The sequence below is a fragment of the Manduca sexta genome, chromosome 22, assembly GCF_014839805.1.
Source record: "Manduca sexta isolate Smith_Timp_Sample1 chromosome 22, JHU_Msex_v1.0, whole genome shotgun sequence".
Lineage (NCBI taxonomy): Eukaryota > Metazoa > Arthropoda > Insecta > Lepidoptera > Sphingidae > Manduca > Manduca sexta.
Genome location: NC_051136.1, coordinates 10,488,908 through 10,514,489, shown reverse-complemented (window position 1 = coordinate 10,514,489; position 25,582 = coordinate 10,488,908). Strand labels below are relative to the sequence as shown.

Below are 25,582 nucleotides of genomic sequence, written 5' to 3'. Positions count from 1 at the left end.
TTTCCTTTCCCATTGTCGGTAGATACAAACAATCTCTCGGAACGCGTGCTGTTTACGTGACCAGTAGCTGTCATAACACATCAGTACCTCAGGTACAGTCAGACACAAAAATTTACGAACAAAACTTCGAAACATATACGTTAAATTCTTTATAACATTTTTTGTTATATAAAAGAAATTAAAATCTTTGCTTAATTGACAGAAAAAAATTAACAGAAATAATGATATAGGTTATATTGAATTTGTTCAGCAACTTTCGTGACTGGCTGTACTTCGGTTTCATCTCGTCTATATATACCGATCTATTTGTGTTAAAGTTGTTAACTTGAGTAACGTAGTATGGTTATGTTATAAATTTAGGCGCATGGTTACAGTGGTTTCCGAGATTTTTATATTATAGCGAAAATATGGTTGAAATATTTAACGATGGCTAAAATCATACGGAAGCGGTGTCAAAACACACAACACATCCTGTTCTTAATGTTGTTATATTTTTGTAACCGAAAATATCAGTATAGCTAAACAGACAATGCTAAAAACAGACACCTCCTTTTTAACAATTTCGCTAACTTTAAAAAAACGAATAATAAAACGTTCATTAGAGCGAAAATATCAAACAGAAACTTACAATCATATACATCCACATTCTGAACATTTCCAAACAGAAATTGTAAAGTTAATGAAAAGTTACGAATCCTTTAACCGTGATTTTAATACGAGCATTGTAGCAAAATATTTGCAATTCCATTCAACTTTTCAAAGTTATTTCGTTCATTTCTGATTTATTAATATGCACGTGTGAAGGTACAGGTACTATCATTAATATGCTTTGATCTAACGAGATATTTACGGTGTTTTAAATTTATATTATCAATCATAGTACAACTTTCGAAATAATAAAGCTGGACGTTAATTTTCCCTGATTAAATACCTTGATGTATTTGATATTGACTTTAATTAACGAATAATTTAATGATTTTAATAGTTTCTTGGAAAGTTACCACCTACATGTACGATTTGATGCAGAAACTTAGCGACATATTACAAAAAAGGTCCCGAAGCGTTCCATTTAACTAATTTACTCTTAAGAATATCTATTATACACATATTAAGCATATGTTTTAAATAGATTTATTTTAAAACTATACTCGCTATTATACATATTACATTTTTTTGTGTTATTTATTTATTTAAGAACCTCCTAAAGATACACGACATATATTTAAAACAATGCTGTAGCATTTTACATTTAATAGAGTGAGGTGCTTTTTCAATTATAGGAGACCATTGCAAGCAAATTTAAACAATTGTATAGCGGCACAAAATGGATATTTGGTATTGATATTATTTGGACATATTACATGTTATAATTATTTGTACACGTACCACATTACACTCACAAATATTTATAATAAGAACGTAACAGCGAGCAACACGAAGGTTGTTGATGTAGCGAGCGTGCGCGGAACATAGCCAATTATATATTTTTTTATTTGTGAGACTCTAAGCTCTAACACAGTGGAATAAAATTGTATCAAAAACATTCAAATGGTTTCTAATTTTTAACACTACCAATCACTAACAATATTTTTTTGTATTCTTCACAATGTCCTTATCATAACATCATTCCATTGACATAAAAACAAATATTGCATTTCCTTAACGTATTTAATGACCATCTTCCAGACTTAAACTAGCTATTTACAACACGTTTATTAAGATGAATCAAAAAGGCATATTAAACATCAGTGGTGCCGGCGGAAACAGGTTGAATGACCGCTTAATGTAATCATTATGCAACGTCTGCACTGATAATAATTTCTTTATCTATAGTTCTCACTGTCCTTTTATTCTCATGTAAGCGTGTGACGGAAATAGAAACATGTGCTCTTCAAATCTTTGCAGTTGCATTTAAATGCCACGAACTAGGTATTCTATATAATAAATAGAAAAACATTATGATGATGGTGTACTAATATCTAGATATCCTCTATAATTTTGATAATATTTTATACAAATAACAACCTATTTGCATTTAATTTTGTTAAACTTACATGTTAAATTCGCTGATGAAATTAACAGAACAGTGTAAACTTATTTCCGCAATATCGGGATAAAAATATTCTTTATGTAATTGTAAACAAAATTCCGAACCAAAATCTGTTGAAACACCTAACATAAATTTACTAAGACATTATTTAAAATAATAATATTAATATTCATAAGTATAAACCATAAGCACAATTAAAATTCTAAACTAATCGTTAATAAAAGCCCAATAACTTACAAATAGTCATTTCAAATTTGAAGCAACACCATACAATATAAACCTACACAAATAGCAAATCCTCATTTAAAAAAGCGCATTCATTATGCAACGTGTATACACCCACGCCAGATATTATGTAGAAATGGCTCGCATGCCCAAATAACGAACTTGCCTTCCTATGCTTCTGTATCCATGTTCATACAATATTCATCCAGGCAACGATTCAATATCTGCGTGAATAGGCGAAATGTTTGAGTTTAAGCTTTCGTGAATGTCGATTTGGATTTCTCACTAATGAGGGTCTATGGTTAATACCGCATCGCTTTTACTGATACAGAACAATTTAATTAGTTTTAATTATATGTTCAGCCGGATTGCTACTGTATTCAATTAGTGTGGTCATGTTCGGAATTCTGAACGTTTTAGCGAGAAAAGCGCCGACGCAACTTAATTTTCTCTTGTATAGTTCCATTGTTTTGCTGCAGGAAACTTTATACCTTGCTACATATAAAGCCACTCATAATTATGAAATATCTTGATTTAATCACAAACGAGATATAAACTTTGTTTGGTATCGTAAAATGTTTGAAAATAAACTTTGTCACTTCCCCGTAGAACAGACGGTAAACCAAGCAATCCAGACGAACTTCAGACGGTCTAATTGCTTGATCCTGAATAAATTGCATATTTTAACTCGTCTTATCCACTAAAATGTTAATGCGTTGCGCATGCTCGCATGTAGGGGTGTGACAGCTACCCCTAAAGGCTGGGGTCGACGAACGCACCAAAACAAAGACACGCACTAGCTGTTTGGTCATCACTGGCCTACGTCGATCGATATGAATCGAGTTGGATACAGTGTATATCGATACATAAATTACAAATAAATGCTCGCATATGGAAACGGGCCGTGTAGGTAAAACACCGTTACGTGTAAAAAGGTGGGTGGATACCGGATATTTTGAATGCAACTGGATAGCTACCAGCGGGTGTATGGTGAATTATAAGCATCTTGTTCTGATAAACCGATTTTCGGTGACAGTCATATCAGTAAGCCAGGCCGGCTAGCAAGTGTTCAGGAATGCAAAAACTATCGTCGGGCGACGTCCTTAATTTAGAGTTTACTATTATGCGTTAAATAACGTCTATTTTCGTGTAAAGCTGTGGCAGAAGAAAATAATGACTTGGTACATAAAAATAATTTATCGTGAACCTTATTTATATTGTTATATTATAATAAATAATAGTTTTATCTAGAAATTGACATTATTTTATTACAAACTCTAATTTATACAGTGAACATGAAAATTTATCACATTTTTCTATTAAATTATTTTAACCGTGTTATTTTTCTACGCTCGTAAGAGATTGGTAGATTCTTCAATACAACCTTGATTTCTCAAACGCGTTCTTTTAAAATGGAACATGCAAAGAGGCGTTTACACATAAAAACTTTATCGCCTATTGTGAAGAAGTCATTCAAATCAAACAAAAAAAAAAACTATAAACATTCCAGTACGTCTCACAAGGGTGTAAAAAATTTCACGTTCGTCATCGTGCCTAAGATTTTTATTTTCTCTAGCACAATAAACAACATATTGTTTATCATGCAGTAGGTTAAACCCAAAAAATCATTAGCAGAAGACAGAAAAAACATTTGAAGCTAATTGAAATTTAAAACCCACGGTCAGAAGTCGTGTGCAGCCGCCGAAGTTATGAGTAATGTACGTAAATCCGTACTGGTGTTCTGGAAACCTTGTTTATTGTATACTCATGTAAATGTACGTGACTAAACAAAAACTATGGTAAAATAGTATTTGTGAAATACGTGAAATATTTACTTTTGTATATTAACTCTTTAGGTATATGAGTGTATAAAACAGGAACTATTAGTAATATAAACTTACACAAATTATACAAACTGAAAACACTAATACTCAACGACAAAACCCTAAAACATTCCAACTGGAAAAAATCGCAGATGTATCAAATCGTACAGATGGTCAAGGATCGCTAGAAGTGAGAAGCAAAAAAACTAATTGACATAGTACTAAAAACTCCCTCGTTAAGAGTTCTAAGTCACCCACCAAGTGGGCAGTGGCTCAAATAAAACAAGAGAGTTAGTTCACTTGACGAAAGCACTTCACTCCCGCACCCTGTTTTGAGTGTGAACCAAATTAATTAGATGGGTCCTGATAGTCACGGCTTCCATGTAGGGGAGATTTCACTTTACAATTAAGTGCATCGTATACAAAACACGTGATGCTTTATATTTGATATTTCAGCTGCATTATGGAATACTCTGAACTATTGAACTTGCAAAATTTGTGACCATCTGTTTCGCTTCATTTTCGTATATACTCGCATAGTTTTTATTTTTTCTTTATCCAGTATTGTGAATTCGTAAATTTGTTTGCAGTACTATTTCACTAACTTATTTAAGAACTGTTTTAAGGTTATTCAATGACAATGTAACTTATTCCCTATGTTGGATCTCTTTAATTTATTACATAATAATTTAATTCAACAATACGTATCTACTTATATTATTTAGTACAAGTTATATTCACGAAGTTTCGAACCAACAATAAAATTAACTATAAAGTTTCCATTGTTGTAAGAAATAAAAGCTATTTAGATTTTGTGAAACCATAACTGTTTGTTTGCTTGCATGTAACAAAACATCGTGCTAAGGAATTAGTGACGGCTCTAAAGATTTCATATTAATTAGATTATACACGCTTTGTATGGTTTATCAAATGAGATTATACGTGTGACCTACAGCTCGCTAATTAGGAGAGTGAAATAATCACCTCATTTACCAGAGCTCCGCCATATTGCGACTGCACTGTATAATTGGATTAATTTAAATCTTCCGTTTTTCTGTAAAAAGAATTTCATAATTAATATCAAGGGAAAATGGTTCTTGCGAACAAGTAATTTAGACCACCTTATACGAGTTTTGTATGCCAGTAATCGTCTCTGGCAAAAACTCAATAAAGAGAAATTTTCTATATCCGATAAGAAATAGATTAATGCATATAGTTCAATAATGCCGTTCATCTTAGGTGGCAACTATATCAATTATTAATGTTATAATAAAAAGCAGACTACTGACCCACTAGCGCGCTCCGACCCAGGCTATCTATAATCTAGATTGTGCACCAAGATAGAATGCTGTGTAATTTCTAGCACACTAATGCGCAGAACTAAAGTACGGGTATATATTGAAATCTACTAGTTGGTTACAAAACTTGTTCTTTATCGCCTCAAACATATTATTAGAGTAAGTTTCAAAACATTCAAATTCTCTTTCATTCCAACTATAACATTATCTTATTAAATACAAAATGTGTGTAATTTAATAAGGCCTCAGTACTCCATTACCTATAGTGTTAATTGACATGATTCTCGGATTATGAGAGCGGACTAATAATTGATATATTATAAGCGTTGCCATGGGTTAATCATTTCTTCGTAACTGTAAGCTGTCCAACAGACAGGACGAGATGGATCACTTCCCGCAGGACCATCAGGTTATGGATCCGTTTATGTGTATTTAAATTTTATTATAAAGTGTAATAAATGAGTAAGAATGCCTACTATGGATACTTAAACGTCTAGGTTCTATAATCTTTCCATAAGCCTGTTTCTAAGAAATTGTATTCGACCACAAAGTTTAATAAATCGATATATATTTTCCTTTACATTGGAATATTTAACACACACGCATTTTATGATACCGAGCGGTGAAACTCGATGAGCCTTAAGAAGCATTTATTAGTCTCAAGGATAGAAGGATAGGTAAGAGTAGGAAATATATTTTTTTTTCTTTTCGGATAATACCTACCCACCTAACCGAACTATCATGACTATCAAGATTTACCACATAATATTCAAATCCTCATTAATTACGTCACGTTCAACAATTGTTTAATGTTCCCATATTAAACACAAAAAAAACTTATTAACAACATTTATTAGCAATAAAGGAACATAAAGCTGATCACAATGCAACATTATCACGAACGTTCTACGAGGGTCATTATATCATCCAGCGAGCCTTGAACTCCGCCTGTCTGGTATTATGTAAATAACTTTGTATAAACAGGATTGCAAAAGCAATTTAGTTACGTATTTTAGATGTTACGCTGTTCAACTTGCCACCGCAAAGTTTGAATTCGAAACGTGCTTTTGATGTAAAACAATTTTGTGCAATGAGATTCAATTTTGATATTTTTTTTGAAAATATGAATTATCGTCTAAAAAATAATATAAGCAGAGATGTCTATTAGTTTAAAGAAGGAAACGATCGACGTTTAAATAAACGATCTCCTAGACAAATGGTTAGTAATTTTATCCAAAAAGATTACAAAGTAGAAAGAAAAATAAAGACAGAGTCAATGGGTTCAGACGACAAAATCTTTGGAGACATTACAACAGTGTTTGCTTATTCATTAATAATATTTGAACACCTGCGAATATGTTCTGACACAGTTTCGTAAGAACAAAATGCAGTAAACTCAGTTAACCCAATGCACATTTGACCGAATGACATATGATAAAGCAAAACTGACGCGAATTTGATTCGAGTATAGAGCAAAAGTAAAAACAAATCACACAAAATACATCAAAATGTTACGAGTTAACCACCTCTCAAAAGTCAAAACACATTAGAATCGCTTTCTCACTGCCTCCCGTTACGTTAACCTATCATGAAATATATAACTTTCTAAACACTTAATAGCATATAATTGATTGTAAAACATAAACGTTTATATCATTGAAGCTGGGAGGTCGGACGCAATCGCAACAAAAAATCTTATTAAAACTGTATACCGTTTTGCATTGAATGCACAAGAAGACTGTATAATTAACGGTATTGCCTACTTAACTGTGGGAACTCTGTTGACAATCGTCTGCGCGGAGGCCTAGTGAGGCTGACTTGACATTCTGATTGACGGCCCTACTCCACCGCATTTAAAATTACAGTACACCATTTTTGGACCAACATCTGGTTAGAGACTGCCTATTTAGTTGCTGCTGTCACTCAATGTAATTAGAATATTCCATTAGCTTTTACTTTGTGCGAATATGTTATTAGAAATCTTATGGTTTTTTAATATAGTTTGTGTCAAAGAAAAACTACTACGCTGCAAGCTTGTACGGAAAAAATATTAGCTCAGAAGTTTCTTGTAGGATTTGATACACAGCTGCAAGCTAGGAAGTTTTAAAAGGAAAACTTTGATTTATTTTAACTTTTGCTTGTTTTTCATTTCACGGCTCAAGTTTAGAGCTACAGCATTCTATATTTTAGATATTCTAGAGTATTCCTTGTAGAATATTACTTAATTCGTTTATAATAAGAGAATTTGTTATTACAATATTTTTACTGATATATTACATGACGATATTTAATACCAATCTATTAAATAAAGGGAGAGGTATATATAATACCTACCTATAATATATCTAAATAATCTCCTCTTGGGGGAGGCCTATGTTCAGCAGTGGACTTCCTGTGGCTGAGATGATGATAAAATAAAACTTTTTGTTCTATAATACTTTTTCTTATGTCCACGATAAATTATTTTGCTTAATATATCGAAAACATTGTCGTTATTGGCCTTCGAAACGCAGCAGGTGTAAGGTCCGTTAAAGGATTGTGATGCGCACAACCAGCAGATGTTTATGACATCATCTGTACTGCACATTTTTATTTAGGGTCTATGCACACGGCGTATTTTTAATGCGCCTACGACGTGCAGATGACGCGCGCTTATGCGCTTTAAATGTAACTCAGGCGCAGACAGTATACCTCCACACGTTCAAAAATTTTGTGGCGATGTAAACGCTGATTTGTATTGATACAAACGTTAAAAAAACAAGAAAACGCATATTAAAGTGAAGTAATGTGACTAAAGTCCACAAAACGCGGTATCCCGGTCAATAGACATTATTGTAAACATAGCCCGTTGTGTAGTAACTTTCAATAGGTCTTTATATTTTCCACGAATAAAACTGTATACGTCAAATAAGACAAGACATCAAAATATAGCAAGTAGGGTAACCTATTAGTCAACTGCTGCTGCTGCCAAGGATTTGATGACAAAATTACACTTTTCTTTCGAGGATAAAATGTAGGTAAACAATAAGTAGTATACCTATCTAGTATCTACATTTGATAATTCAAATTAAATCGGTTCAGTTTAAGACCTTCGACTAAGCAAGAGAATAAAAAAACGAATTCATGAATTCAGTCATACCAAAATATTATAAACTTGAAACGCTTTTAGAAGTCACATTTTATTTTATGTAAAAAGAAGAGAATACATTACTTTAAAACTTGCATTCCGATCTTGACAGTTATCAATAACTTACATAACCAGTTCTATTTACATAAAACGGAATAGTAAACATTGATATTTATTGACGGAACATTCATCACTGAGATTGAAGCGATAAATTAACTGTGTCAAACTTATTAACCCAATAGAGAGTGAGATGGATGCAGCATTTACAAATTTTTACTGTTATACTCATGTCGCTCAGTCAATACTAAATAGATTTTGTTTTAGGCGATATTTATTAAAATATCTAGAAGCAAGAGTTCAAAGAACATTTTAAATGGCTCGCATACATTTTACTCAAATAATTACCGTATGGGTAGGTTCTGAACTTCAACAGGCATTTCTAACTAAGATAAATAAGGTCTATTTCCATAATTACTGCATATTTGTATTTACAGAAAAGCAACTGAATAGCCCTAGTTCCCTTCACATTCAAACGAAAACCTAAAACGTACACCATAATAAAATAGAATAATTTAAATATTCAAATAACCAGATTAATATATTCGATATGGAAGCATATACACACAGGAAAATAGCCCTTATTAAATTTGCCTTCGTTGAATCTGTTGTATCAAGCTTCTTTAATATTATATGAGACAAAACTTAAGTAAGTAGAACAGTGCACCAATCATACAGACTACGCAACATGAGCCTTGAACGAGCCCATTCAAAAGCCGAACGGACAGACAAAACACAACACATGTATGTATAAAACGACACACGTTTCGAACGATGCAGTGATCGTTCGAGCAATTATTACATAAAATGAAATAAGGACTTTGTGAATTACAACCTTGTCCTCTGTCTGATACTAATATAACATATTTGTTTATTCTTTACTTATAAAAATTGTATTATCAGTTAGTATATACGCATATCCTACGATTAATAATAGATATGCATTTGCATATCTATTCCAATGAGAAGAATTGTAAAAAAAACTAGTAGATATAATTATTTCTTATGTTTGCGCAAATGTTAGACATTGATTTCAATAGTTGCGATATCTTTGAATTCCAGAAATACCTATGTACAACAACCAAACATTATGTAGTCTTCCAAGAAGCATTAGTCGTTCTTATAAAACCTGAACTATTTAAAAAAAAACGTCCATGTACAGCAGTGATTTCTAATAGAGATTTGATATTGCATTGGCAATTCCTAATTAATTGTGTCTCTTACGAAAATATATTTATTTCTTATTTAATTAAGAACTTATCTTTGTCTATTAGCAGTTGTGTTTATAAAATATAGTTATGTTGTGATACAATATTGAAGATTTTTAGTTAAGTAAATATATTACAAATAGGTTCAAACAAATGCAGGTGATTCAATGAGATGAGCTCATACAAGTTATAAAAACAGGCAAAACATAGGTCTCTTCAATGTCAAACTTCACGTACAGTTTATTGTTTATTTTGTTATCCAGAAATGTGTTATGATTAATAAAAATTCACGACAGTATAAAAATAGAATGACATATTTATGTCGTTTTCTTATAATTGCTTTTAAGGTGGTAGCTCAAGGTCCATTTTCATTGGTTAACAAGGCAATTAACAGTAGTATCTCTTAAAATGTTAATTAATAATCATGGATATTTCTGCCTTTAAAATTTCGTCATATTAAATTTTAAAGGCCGAAATATCCATGATTATTAATTATTTTACATTTTCTTCAACTGCGAGAACTAATCACTAACTAGACGTGAATTTAAATTCTTACCATACTTGTTTAGTTACAGATTAAACAAATTTATAATGGACCTTAGCTAACTAATAATTATGATATATACGTTTTTTTTAATAATAATCACATTTTTAACAGCTCCTGATATTAAGCTTTTTGCATATATATTTTTGCTGCTTTAAAGATTCTGTTATTAAGCATTTTATAAGTTCTTTAAAAAATAATCTGTTATTTAAAGAACAAAATAGCGCTTGAAAATCGATTTCGATTCTTTATAAATTAATCACAATTCCATTACGCTGGAGTATCATACTTCTAAAAAAAGATGTATTATTAATACCATGTGCATTTACTCCAAATCATACTTTACTTGTAAATTATTAACCTAACTACATCATATTTTCAAATACCTCTTTTAATATCTGTGCAAGGTTAAATGGTCATTTAATTTATGTTTAATTTGGTGCTAAATCTTGTGTGGACAAAAAACACTTGCGAGCGGACACAGCTACTATAATTTAATAATTATACAGATATTATGCGGGTGCACGACCTTCGAGATTTCTTGACACAAACAAAACTAGCATTTTGTGTGTAAAATAACTTTTAATAAGGAATATTACAGACAGCTCCTGTAGAAGAAAATAATAAGGTGCACAATTCTTACGCTTTCATTTTCTCGCGACGAAAATTACTTGCAGCAAAGTTCCATTGTGTTCATTCACTAACATACTATTAGACAGTCGACCACTCACTACCTAACCACTAAAAAACAATAATCACTTCCATTCAAATCAATAAAACTGGCTGCTAACAATGCGTGAACAATTTCTTTTTTTTATCTCTTGAATAAAAAACGAAGCGCGCGTTCGAAATTTAAATTGATGCAAACGCGCGATCAACTCCGAAGCTCGCCGGCAACTCGCGAGTGGTGCGCGTTTGTTCAAATACAGCCATAACTATGAACCACGGGGTCTATTGTGCCTTGATGCCTTTGCCAGACACGCCAACCCCCATGTCTCGTAAATGAATCCATAGATGTAGCTATAGTACCGCCACCCTCATTTGAGTGGAATTTCGCTGACAAAACATGAAAGACGAAACTAGTTTGGCTTACTACGTTCATTTCGACTTTTGGGAGTATGTTTGTAAACGTGTAAAAGGTTTTCTCGGTGTATTATTGTCACAATACACTGTAGGTGCAATGTGGGAAGTTTTTTCTATTATATTATGTGGGTGTATGACATTAATTATGTTATCATTTAGGATCGGTACGTGGGACAAATAAATAAACGTGTTAGAGGTCAGCTAGTAAATTATACAAATAAATTATTCCTACACTAGCAACAACTTAATTACAAATAATTACTATGATAGTAAACTATTCATTTCCACAAGTGAAGAATATAATACAATTTCTTTATAAATAGTAAAGCTTCTTTATAAATAGTAATTTAATGGCCGTTTATATAAAATATAACTTTAAACCGATTTATTTAAAAGATGGAATTACCTATACCTTAATTTTATTGACCGTTAGAGTCGTGTTGTACAGTCCAGAACGTGAATTTAGTAAACCGATCCTATGATTACTAGAATAATAACACCATCATTGTGCCTGGATTGTAACTAATAAAAAAAACACAAAAACTACTACTCCTATAACGTAAACATTTTCAAACGTCGTTGTTCTCCACGTAGAGCCATTATTCATGTACAAAAGAACAATATTGGCTCAGTTGCCTGTCAGTTTGTACGGACACCGCTATGCGGTTATGACCGACATCGTATCTCTGTTAGATGTACTTTCAATGGATTTAGGCTAAAAATAATCCGCTGGCCGCTTAATTAGAGCGCGACCTACAACAGCCGGCGAAAGTGATAATGTCATTGACTTCTTATTATAAACTGATCTAAATATTGCTTATGATCTACGATACTGTGAAAACAAAATAAAATCTAGATGTAGAAAGTTGTGTTCGACATTAATAATTATTAGTGTATGGTTGTTATTCGCATAACAATGCAACTCGCAGGAAAACAACTTTTAAAAAATCGCTATCAAGATTTATGGCTGTAAAAGTTATTTTTAAAATGTCTCTATTACTGGTTAAATTAAAAATAACTATAAGAAATATAAAACAGTTTATGTAAAATATAATAAAACAAGCTAAAAATAATTGGATAATTTCTCTCATTTTACATAAAATTAAGATAATTAAATTATAAATAAAAATACGATCGGCACCGCACCAATCAAATAACAAGCAAACCGAAGCAACGATGCAGTATTTTACGGATTGAAACCAACAGAGAGCGGGGAGTCATTAGTAGCAGAATATCAGAGGCACGTGCCATGTTGAAGGGTGTTTAATACCAAAACCCAGCGGGGGCACTGCATGGATGCATAAAACCAATGAGTAAAACTTTGGATCTGATTGTAACATTCAATATTAAGAATAATTTATGAGAATAATATACTAAAACCATATTTGGTCACGAGGTCATATAATCAAATTTTAGGCCTTTTATATAAAAAATACAAAATGAAGTGATGATTTGAATTGGTCTAGGGATTATAACTATCTTTAGTGCAAGCGCAAAACTTGTTGGTATAACTTCAATCGTTGTGAGCAATAGGGATTGTTAGCAGTTTGAAGATAAGTAAAGTTTATCAATTATTAAAGTAATTTGGAAAGATTGTTTTAATCGCATTTTATAATTTTTATAGCTTATCAATCTACATATTAACAATACACCTATTCAATGAAATTTCATATACTAAACTTTCATCTAATGTATTGAAATTAACAGTTATATTTGCTACAATAAAACATACTAAGTTACCAAAAAAAGCTATTACTATTAATATTCTAAAATCTACCTCATCCGATTTATTTCGTGGCTCCCATAAAATATTCTTAACTCAGAGTAAACTGCCTCCATTGCACTTCCTTTGCACGGTGCAATGTATTGATCGCGGTCCTGCGGAGGGTTGCTCCCAAAACAGGGAATTAAATGAGCTCAATATTTGATAAGAATATGGAAGGGTCCCTTAGAGGGTGGTTAAGGTGTGCTGTATTTGAATAAATGATATGTTTAATACTAAATTCACTTTCGGGAAATCTTGACTGTTTGTAGTGTTAATATTCAAATTATTGTAATAGAATATTGATTATTAAAATAAATTATTAATATTTCATTTTCCTTTCGAAAATATTATGGAATAAAGAAAAATAAAATTCAAACATTTCAACACAACCTTAAAGGAGTGGTGACCAGTATTGATGCCCGGAATAGTAGCAGAACTATTATAAAATTATATAGTACAATAGTCAATATGTATTCTATACATAGAGCAGTCACATACATACGTACACAGTACACACTCCTAATCCGATAGAACATCCGGTGTGGTGGGCATCAGACACCCAAGGGACTAAGCTTTAGTTGCTTCTCAGACAGACAAAGAACAATTTGTAATTCATACACTTTGTAAACTAAAATTTAATTACAAAGCCCTATGAAATAATGCATAGTGTGTTGTATATCTCATATTGCTTTTTTTGGTAAGAGGAAAGTAAAGATACATACTAGGCTATCATCGTTTATCATCTTAGTTCCGATACGTCATAATATTATTGACTCCATGATTCGAAAGCATATTAGTACTTATTAATCTTTGTCTCTATAAACATAACCTAAAAACTGTATACATTGCAAAAACTTAGTATTATTTTAGGAATAAGAAAGTCGGGCCCAAGATCCATACATTTAAGTCTTACGGATATACAAAATGGTATGAATGGAATGAATACTTTTAAAAAATCAGATGGTGTGGCTGTCGGTCATGGTTTCTGATGAAGAGAAGACAGACTATCGAAGTATATAATTCCTCTACAAGAGCAATAAAGTCTTAAGACAGTTTTATATAACCTCTAAAATATTGTGGAAAACTCTATTATAAATTATATTTCTAGAAAGTACTTTGTGATAAATTATTCGAATGGCAAGCACGTAAGAAAGCAAATGCCGGGTCTAGCAACGCTGCCATAATAAATAGATGAGAAATGCTCCAACAAAATCAGGCCTTAGCGTCCCAAATCAAACCTATCATTATTTAAATTATTAAGTTGTAGCTCTCTTTGAAATCGATAAGACCAAAAACTGACCATATTACAATATCTGAAATAACGATAAATAAAAATCCAAAAGTTCACAACAATCGAAAAACAACTATTGAATATTTTACATGCAGTTATTATTGACTAGTTGCATACAGTCGTGGTCATGCATTAAACAGGACTGGAGGCCATCATCCCGAAGTTATCTAAAACGAAGTCATGTGTAAATATTATTCGTAAGAACAAAGAAGGATAATGGTTTAAAAATTCAACGCCTTTGATTAAGTTAGTGGACTCTTACGAAACTACGTAATAAGACTTGCTAATAAACCGTACCCAAATATGATACGTAAAATAGAATAACAAAAGTGCTAATATTCATTATCCATAAACAAAATCATAGGAACAATACTGGTCCCCATAAGTAAAACACTCTATGGTTTTAACAATACATTTATAGATAGTTGATATTTGTTTGACATTGACTCTGTTGCTTACGCGAGCGGCGAATTTAATTTATTCTGTTTCGCTACGGTCCAATTGTGCCAATGACGAATGTATCCAGTCGGGGACAACTTAGTTCTTAGTTTTTTTTTTTAATATGGCACCAACTAAAAATACAACGTTAGCGTGTTTCAATTAAAAGATTAAATTGCGACCAATTTGTTATAAGATTAATGCTATGTTTTTTGCGTCGCAATGACAAAAAAATTGTAAACAGTTACTGGGTATTAAGTAATGAAATTAATTAGTAGATGAATGACACGTTCAATATTGACTGTCATGTGATATTATTAGTAAAAAAAATATTTACAATATGAACTCATAACTTATAAATATCAAAATAGAAGTCGATGATCAGTGTGGTTAAAAAATAATGAGCCACGTGAATATCTCAATTAAGCTCCATATTTCAAGTAGATGCAATGTAAATCAAAGCATAAATAAGAGTTTTGTTTTTCATAAAACTCTTTATCGCATCCACTTAATGCGCAAATCTGTTCTTATTGCGGAGACAGTATTTATTGATACAAAGTTCATCACGATGGGTTTAGTTAACAAAATACTTAAGCGAGAATTACTTAGGATGCAATAGAGTCTACTAATTTGTCTAATAGTTTGTGGAAACAAAATCAAAATTAACAGTGAGTAACATCCTTTTTTTCTATTGTGTCGTTGAACTCGCTGGTATGATTTTCTTTGCAGAATGTTTTGTTTTTAGTGTAATGTCAGCTTGTAAATAAATGGAATTCAACTGAACAAACTCTGAATATTATTTGCCATTTTCCTCGAATTATACACTAGGGACACGCCCTGTGCTTGCTGGTGGTAGGGTATCATTTTATAACTGCCCGGATAGCGACCACCATACGCAAGGTATTAAAACCCGCCACAGTGGTCTACGTAAATGTGTCGCGTTCCGGGATCAGCCTGTATATATCCGGTTCCAACAGGCCAACATAATTGTGTCGACTGTCGAGGGGTAATCATCTCTCGTCAGTCGACATTCTATTGGACCCCACTCCACTTACCATTAGGTGCAGTATGGTCACTTTGCCGTCCACGTATACAACAAAAAAAAATAGTAGTACACAATAGAAATTGACACAAAATGACATTCATGTTATTATCATCGTATTTCACGGGCTATTGAAACTTTTTATACATCCTTGTCACGTCTCTCTATAAAAATATTTTTTGCGTATTTATTATTTCGCTCACCATGAAAAATCGTCAGTCTGTGGAATACCACAGACTGACGATTTTTTTTAAACCGAGTTAAATATAACTCGGTTTAAAAAAAACCAGATCGCTTATTAAATATTAAGGTTTTACTGTATGCCAAAAAAATCATGAATGATGCAGTCAATATTACTTAAGTAACTCAAAGTAATCTAGAAATCACAATATATTACATGATAATATAATATCTAGCTTCTGGTGAACATAAAGATAGTTCGGCTTAAGCAAAAAATAATAGCAATGCAGATATAATAGTACCTCTAGAGATACATTACTTCTCTATTTATTTACAAAGTCTAAAAATTCATTAAACACATTGTTTTTAAAACCTCCAGTCTATCTTATGAAAGTACATGACAGTTGATACAGCGCCACAAAATGTATTTAGCGTGAACCGTAAAGCGGAGGGAGAGACGAAACGTTCCCAGCAAAAACAAAGTTATGAGAACGGAATTCGATAAACGCACACCGCCACTCGTCCTACATGTGGTAAAATCACATCAAACAAGCCATCGCAGCGTGTCGTCATACGATTACGATCCTGTATTTTTGCTACATTTATATTTTAGATGGAAAACTTAAGCTCTAATGTAAACACAAGAATGAATGTGAATCTTACAAAAAATATTGTAATTTTTTATGTAGCGGGAAGAAATACTTCCTGTACCTATAGTATATTAAGTTCGTTGTAGTTACATCGCTTCCCTATCAATAATACTCATAGAGTACTAATTAAAAGTAATTGTCCTGCTATCGTTAAAAAACAGAAGTAAAAAAAATAATAACGAGTTATATCTACATTTCAGTCTTCTAAGCTAATTATTATTGACGTATTGTTAATTCAATCGTTTTAATAGTTAAAGTTTGCTACTAGTAGCTCGCAAAAACGCCAATTGCATTTACACTTATCTTTGTCTAGGATAAATATAGTGATGACAGAACGCATCGACAAGTATGTTAACAGATTTCCTAGCGTGTCGTTCATAGTAATTAAGTTCTTAATAAAAGAAACATCCTATTACGTGCTCGGCTCACAGTCAAGGATTTTATAATTCCAATTAAACTCTTAAGTCATGTTTAATTACTGCTGTTGGATTTGCGTCTCTTTTTTCTTATTTGTTATAATACTTTGATGAAGTAAGACCTTTTTACTGACATTAAGACCACTATTAAAGTCGCAGTAAACGCATGATTTGTATATACATACTTATTACATTGTATATAAATTGTTAAAATATGAGCTATTATTATCTGTAAAATAGTACTAATTTACATTGTAATCATTGTCTTGTACGACTAAAAGTGTATCATGTGCCCTGTTGACATTCTTTAAAGATTGTCTAAGGCTGAGTATTGGGAGATACACAACAATGTTTGCTTGATCTATTGGCCAGAATTTAAATGCATTCAAGCAGGAATTTATTCATATTACTGTCGCCTTATGTTTTGCATGGAGACTGCCAACATGTCACCAAGAAACATATTATAAAACTGATAGTTTCAACTGTCAATTACCAGTAAAGTGTCGCTCGACCGTTGACAGCGCCAGTAACAGGTCCAAATGATACCTCAGGAATAGAATCAACCCATCTTACAACCGAGTTCCTTATCAAAAGTGGAGTAGATATTTATGTCAGCAGATCGCAGCTCTCAGAAACGTCGCGAAAAAAACTCGAACGTTTATGTTCGCACCATCATTGCGACGCGACGGTGAGAGTTACCTGTCTCGATATGGACATACACTTATCTTACATGGAGCAACAAATTATAACTCAAACGATTTTCACTCGCGTACCTGTTTGGAACTAATTTTTGAATGATGTCCAGTAGTTGATATAGGAATGATCGATGGCCTCTTAGATTAGCTCTCCAATAGGTTAGCACTCTATAGAATTTAATGCGTTCCTAAATATGGTTGTCTGATATTATCTATTTCCGAGCAACTTGTTTTTTCTACAAAGAGATATGGTTATATCTTTATATCTCTCAGTGTAGAAACTGTATAACAATTGTTTGCTCTTTTAAAAAGGTTTTAGATGACTTTAATAAAAAATAAATATGTTTTTCTATTAGAACAACCGTGGATACAATTATACTGGTCGATATTACTGATTAATATATTTGTTTTATTTGAATAAATACCATACCATCTCGAAAAGAATTTCCAATCCAGCATTAAGAAGTTGCATTTCTTAACTTGATAAACGTTCGGAACATTATCCAGGTCAAGGGTATTGTTAATTGTGTTAAATGTCGCGCCGTCCCTTATATAACCGGACATAATGCGTTTAATGCAATATACATTTTATCACCATTGATGATGCCCAAAATATTACGTTTTGGAAACGAAAGGTCCATAAAAATTATATTTTTTTTGTAATAGCTGCGTAGATAAAACTAAATTCTATCTCCGATCCAATGTAACCTCTCCGACGACTTTATTGTTTTACAGGTTAATTCATGGTATAATATTTTTTATTAACTTAATTTTGTTTGAGTTGCTAAAACATTTTATACCATATTTATAAATGTAAAAACCCCGACTTTATCTTATTTAAGTTTTTTTTATGTAGGAAAAATAGATATTTAAAATTTTCATATTAAAAATTAGAACAGACAATAATGTCGACATGAAAATATCATTGTGTCCCCCTATTCATCTTTCGGGAATATTGGAATTTTTTACTAAAAAAAGACAGAATCATGTGATATATTATTATAAATAAAAATAATAGTATCTGTGTCTGTATTAAGTATATATTTTAACCTGCGGATATTCGTCTCGGCAGTCTTACACATCCAAAGAGGCTATTGCCACTCATATATAGTTCAATTTGAGCATAAAATATAACATAACCTTATAATAGCGGGCCAATAGTATGAAAACTTATCAATATCAATACAGATACCATTTAAATTAAATTAACAACTTTCCCTGAATACCCTAGAATATTTAAAAGAGGATTTTATACAAGTAGGTACTGTCGATACTTTCATTTTCCGACCCTTACTCTACAACTATAAATTAGCAATTTACATAAAATAGTTGCAGAACTGCATTTAGCTATTAACTTTTACTCACACTAGACTGCAATTATGCGCATTTATCAACATTAGCATATGAAAGTGCGATCTGACGTACTCACGAATTAATAGGGTTGTCGTGCGTCCGGTAATCTACGGTTTTGCATTCCGGTTTGCAATGTATCCCGGCGTCTTATTATCACGGTTCGAATTAACTTTCAACACACTCATTTAACGTGAAATATATAAATAAATGCTCTGTTTACTGTTTATTTACTCGACGTGATGTTCCGAGCTGCTCTACCACAGATCATAGGAACGAATGAATAAATAAATATCAACTTTGAGTAAGATTTTAAGTAGAGAATGATAGAACTATTAAATGAACCAAGCTTAAGCTGGCATTTAAGTGCTGGTTCTCAGCTGAGTACTATAACTTTGCTTTACCTTAGTGACTTAAGATATCATTTAAAATTTTAATATCTATTTATTAAATAGCAACGACTTTAAAACGCTGACTAATTTGACAGCATTCCAACTAATATCGCACTTACGAGCGAAATTAGGTTTCACATATGATTTTGGCCCTATGTGATCCGAAATCCGGCCATATCGGTATATTGACACATGGGATGTAAGAAAGGATGTAGGTGTCCATTCTTGTGATCACGTACTGATACGCGTATCGGAATTCGTATAGGCTGGCCATTAATAATTCATGTGTCGTAATAATTGCGTATACCTTTTAAAACTGTTTGGGTTTACGGTTGATTGAAAATAAAGGTTACATTGCAAATTGTGTGAGGGTTCAAATTTTACTCTGTACTTGACTACTGTTAAAATGGTGAAGAAAAAGTGACAATACAGTTGGTAAAAGTTATTAATAAGGAATATTGTATATAATTTATTCATTATATTTAATTTATTCGCTGAATAACAACGCGGCTTGGCTCAACTATTCCTATAGTTCTTAGACTAATCACTTAATACTAGATTAAATTTGTGAATTATCATTCATCTATATATTATTTTTTCTTTATTGTATAGTATTGTGTATAGAATGATCGGTGAAATCTACTACTAAAAGGTTAAAAAAATATGACTGAAAATTCTTGAGTTAAAGAAAAAATATCATATTAAAAGTACGTATTTCACAACTTCTCAATAAATGTTTCTCATTACACAAATTTATAACCTGACCAAATACAAAAGTCACACTGCTACCTAAAAAAATGAATAAAATGAGTACTACCTATCTAATTTAATACAATGATTGTCAAATAAACTCTATTAAACAATTGTGAAACAGCCCCCTAATTGCGTTTAATAATATTCTTATTAAAATATGCAAATTTTAATTTGTACTCATTCATGAAATTTAATTGCATAAAATAATAATGAAATGAAAGTTCAATGATATTTGGGATAATCTCAAGGAAGTTTTTATTTGTTTGTAAACGTGAAACGTCAAACGAGACGATCTTAATGCTATCCAGATCTATACAGTCTCTGCTAAACAAATAAATAGTTCACAAATATAATTAAAAACTTTACTCTAGTATCACTATGAATTTACATAATGCGTTTTTCAAAATATAAATAATGCCGTAATGCTCATAATAGTGTTAACGAGTATTTGGTATAGGTATGGGTATAAAGGTATATTGTTATCAAACTATATAAATAAGAACAAATAGCTAGCCTAATTCTATACAAGATTATACAAAAATTTAGGAAAATGACACAAAATACTTACACCTACGTTGTATAATTTATATAAAACAAATAATTGATACATAAATTATTACCATCAACGTTAGTCAATATTGACAAAATATCAACTTAAAGCTTAAACCATGATGTCCTCACAATTATACGCTATAAATTATAGTTCTAAACTTAAATTATTTTAGACATAGATTTTTAATATCTGGTTATGGCCTTTTTAGAGAAATCATAATATAATCTATGTTTCGAAACAATCAACAGATTTTTATATTCGAAATTCAAATTAAATTTCGAACACTTACCGGTTATGGTCTACTCCAAAGTTAAACAATATTTTTCAATTCATTGTTTCGAATCCTTTTTTTTAATCTTCCCTTATTCCTACTCCTTCCGAATCCAAACAAAATCTAACACCGATACAATTTAACATGGTAGTCATAAACATTTAAATCCTCTTTTGTGATATGAACATACTACCGTGAGATCGCAAATCGCCGAACGTCGAGCCATATGTTCTTTATTTAAATGTTCGAAATATCTATATACCGATATAATATTTATAAATATGTATGTAGATATAAATTATATGACTAACGAAACAAAAAAATCACATGACGGAACTAGCTCACAATTATTAGGAAGTAAAGCCATTACAAGATGTACAAACACCTATTGCTATTAAAAAATTAAAAAATGTAGATTGGTGTTCCCGTTGTTCAAAACGTCATAAGTTACATTTACATTTAAAGCTAACATTGTCATACTCGAATACTTACATATTGCATTTTTTAAAGAACTTGCAGATAGTGGAAGGAAACCTTAGTGATTTATTGGACTAAGTATTTATCTTGTTAAAATAAATATGTAGTTCACTATAAATACTATTGAAAGTTCACTTTGAACTCAAACTTATCTCAGTTTGACAGTTAAGTGGCTACACTGATGGTTAGTACAATGTGTTCCAAATATGTTACAGGACAGTTTGGTCCACAGAGTAATATCGGTATGTTTTACTATATCCCGTCTACTCATACGCGTACACCATCTACAAGGTCTAAAAAAATACTCTATAACTATTCTATGATCTCAATAAGACTGTATAAAATACTCTATCACTAGAACTTAGCAAAAAGTTTCGTTTTGTGAAACCATTGAGAAATGAAGCGAAGTAACTTTTGTAGACAGGAACGTAAGCTATCACTAACGTATTCTAATTTTAAAAAATATGTGTTTGAAATATTTGAAAACAGAATTAGATTCTTTAAAATTGTTCTGTAAATTTTTTTTTTTTTTGATGTCTCGTGTCTCTAAATTTGGTATTCTAAATTTAAAAATTATAAAAATGGCCAGTATCATTTTATTAACACCAAACATTTCACATGATAAAATCAGTAACGAAACAAACAAATAGGCAGAGGAAAAACTATTACCATTTCCGTGCTTACGTATCTTCGTCACAATATTATTACGAAATAGGAAAAAATGGGGAATATAAGTTATAATTGATAGAAGTATATTTTAAAAATATTGCTTAATATACAATTATCGCAATGAAATAAAATTAAACGCCTTAGCTTATCTTATATGTCGGATCTTATAACAATAAAGACACTACAAAATATTTTAAAATGTTTGGTGCTTTGAGTTACGTTTTAAAATGGCGGCTTCAAATATTGAGCAAAAGAAAGAACTTATTACCTACCAAACTATTTACTAATTTGTTACAGAGTTAAGACATCTACTGATACATTAAAATGTAAACATCGAAATACGCTAATATAATTCCTGGCATATAATTACAAAGAGCAAAGAACAAATTCAGTGATTGAATCGTTTCTATACTTCGTTTTAAAATCTATTTTACAAAATATTGTTGCAAATAAAACAGAATACTGCCTTTGTATATAATTTTCTGTAAATAAACACGCTATACGTTAAAATATGAATGCACTGGACGAAATAGCTAAGTCTATCGAATAATAATGCATTAGTGTAAACGACCGAGTTCATAAGTTTCTATCCGTAACATCTGACATCTATCGTAATAAGCTCCAAAACTCCCTACTTTATAAAACTTTGGTGTTACCTTTATCTAACTACGGGTCCTCGGCACGCAAATATTGCTACGGATAAAAAATGCATCCAAAATACTGTCACTACATTTTATTGCAAAAATATCGCTACAAAATTTCTATTCGATCAGACTATGAATTACGCTTCTCATAATAAAATGTTATTATCATATTATATCCGTATGGATTACAGCGTACCGTAATCAAAATGGCTCAAAAAAATATTCATTAGGTCGATAATTTCTTGTTCCCACTGTAGCTATGGAATATTCATCAAACACGCGTTAGGAAAAATGCCGTAAATAAAACGTGTACAAAACAACGTAACCTAATGGAAGACATATCTTTTGAATCAGTGTGCGGAAACTATTTTACATGACAGCAGACAGTGTTGAAAACCTTGGAATGTGAAATGCGATCTATCATATATTAACATCTACACTTACTTACGTAACTATTCGAACAGGATTTAGAAGAGCGAACACGAACTTATCATTAGGTTCATAAATATATTTAACAATACATTATATGCTACGAGTCACAGAAATAATAACATCTAAATATAAAGCGCTAAATCAATAAAATCCAACCCGTTTATCATTTGAAATACTGTAAATCGAACAACGCATCAGTCCAGCTATTATAGTTAAAGCATCCGATAAAGCTACAAATAAATAACACATTAAAATATTTCAAATACAATAACTTAACATTACAGCAGTCAACGTGGAAACTAATCGAGGTGACGCACACCGGATGATAAACTATAACGATGCTCCTACATATTTAAAGAAATTAATTTCTATCCGGTATTCACCTAAACACGAAGCTATGGCACTAATACCCATCTACGAGTTTCATTCCCATTTCCGAAAGTACCACAGTCTGTGACAGATCTGTGTTCTAGTACCTTCGCGCCGGTCGCTACATGTAGGCAGGCTTCATCTTGTACGCCCGCTTCCAGATCTCGCACAGGCACACTGTTGAGTGGAACCTGTAGAATATCGCCAACGGCATCGACACGTGTGTTATGATCGTCCAGGCCCAGAGTCCGTAGAAGTGCAACTGTACTGGATGGGATTCCGCTCGAGACTTCTCCAACGTATTGATCGCCCACATCGCCAAATTGGTCACCAACAAGAACGTCACTATCTCCCTGCCTGGTTTCTTTCGTAACTGTTCGGGCGTCTTCGCCGATCTTCGGCTCGCGTCTAGTATGAACATCGTTTGGCACGTCGTTTGTATTAGGGACGACAACGCTGTTATTAGTATCAAAATTGTGTTCTTCTCTATCGTGAAGTGTCCTCCGATGATCGTGAATGTGCCGTAGATGAACATTCCAGTTTGAGCTCCGACGAGAAGAATGTTATCCAGTTCGAGATTTCTGTTTCCGTCGTATTTCAGTTTTCGAACGCAAACCATTCCGGCCAAACTGGCAAATGTTGTCATAGCATATAACGCTAACTCGCACATGTTCACTTCAACTACTGCCAACGACGCGTACTCTTTTCGTGACACGAGAACAAAAAACAAAATTAGAGAAATAATAGTAAGGACTAATACGAGTATTCCAAAAAATAACCCTTTGTGGGCTCTAGCGCAGTCAACGCTGTAAAGGTGAGGTGATTTTTTATAAGCCAAACCTTCGAGTAAACGAGCCTTGGCAATAGCTGCAGCAACATCTTTCGAGGGATATTTAGATATATTCTTCCACATAACATAAAGAATGGCTGCACAAATAAGGGAATATTCAATGGTACACGGAAACAAGAATGGTGAAGCATCCTGGACTAACGAGCCCATTATGTTAGTTCGACGGCACTCGAAAATGTGGTGAGGTCCTTTCAACCCTCGGGGCACTCGGAGGTGAGCCGCCGCGGGGTGTGACGGCGGCACCTCAGTCGCCAACGACGCGAAGGCTTTCTGGAACGCTGGAATTAAAAAAGAAATCGATTACATTACCGTTAATTAATAATGGCGTGAAGGAGTTATCTTCGATCGGTTCCCAGTGCGACGAACTATTTAGGTTGAATACCTTCGGAGCTCTGTCGCGATATTGGAATGCTATTGGCATAGCTCCGTGACATCTGCCGATAGCGGGTTGATAAAGCGTTTCCAGTGGGAAGTTTATTGGTTCAACGTTTTGTAGATATTTCTTTTTTATTCCGAAACTTGTTTATTTAAATGAAAGTGTTTAAACTCTCATTTCAAATAACAATAGCTAACAAATAGGCTTATAACAGAATTGTGTAAGAGCAAATGAATTTAGAGCACCCCTAAGTGGCAGAATATCACATCATCGCTTCACCGATCTAAACATATTTTTTTCTACCGCAACGATAAATTCTCTCCATCTCGAGACAAGGGAACTAAATAAAAATATATATGGTAAAACAAAATCGCCATAAGTTTGGGGTCGAATAGTGAATAATATAAAGCTATTCAACGAGGATAAATTGTAACAAAGGGAGTTAGGTAACAAATTATGCGGACGCAGCTTGGTTAAGCGGGGTGAAAAATGAGGATAAAAGGCCCTTAAGGGACTAAAAAATAGGTTCCTTCACAAAAAATAATTTCTTGGAC

At 32.4% G+C, this 25,582-nt stretch overlaps 2 protein-coding genes across 8 annotated transcripts in view; both read right to left on the bottom strand.

The window, feature by feature from the left end:
* Positions 1 to 11,244, bottom strand: part of LOC115442147 (proton channel OtopLc) — a 54,841-nt gene extending 43,597 nt beyond the window's left edge. For all 7 annotated transcript variants that reach the window (XM_037441322.1, XM_037441324.1, XM_037441325.1 and 4 more), the window contains exon 1: positions 10,976 to 11,244. The gene's annotated coding sequence lies outside the window, so the exon portion shown is untranslated. The remainder of the gene's footprint in view (positions 1 to 10,975) is intronic.
* A 9,369-nt stretch (positions 11,245 to 20,613) lies between these two features.
* LOC115451708 (proton channel OtopLc) overlaps positions 20,614 to 25,582 on the bottom strand; it is a 62,235-nt gene continuing 57,266 nt past the window's right edge. The window contains 1 exon segment of the mRNA XM_037441513.1: positions 20,614 to 24,930. Within this exon segment, the coding sequence (XP_037297410.1) occupies positions 23,924 to 24,930 (1,007 nt within the window). The 3' untranslated portion in view covers positions 20,614 to 23,923.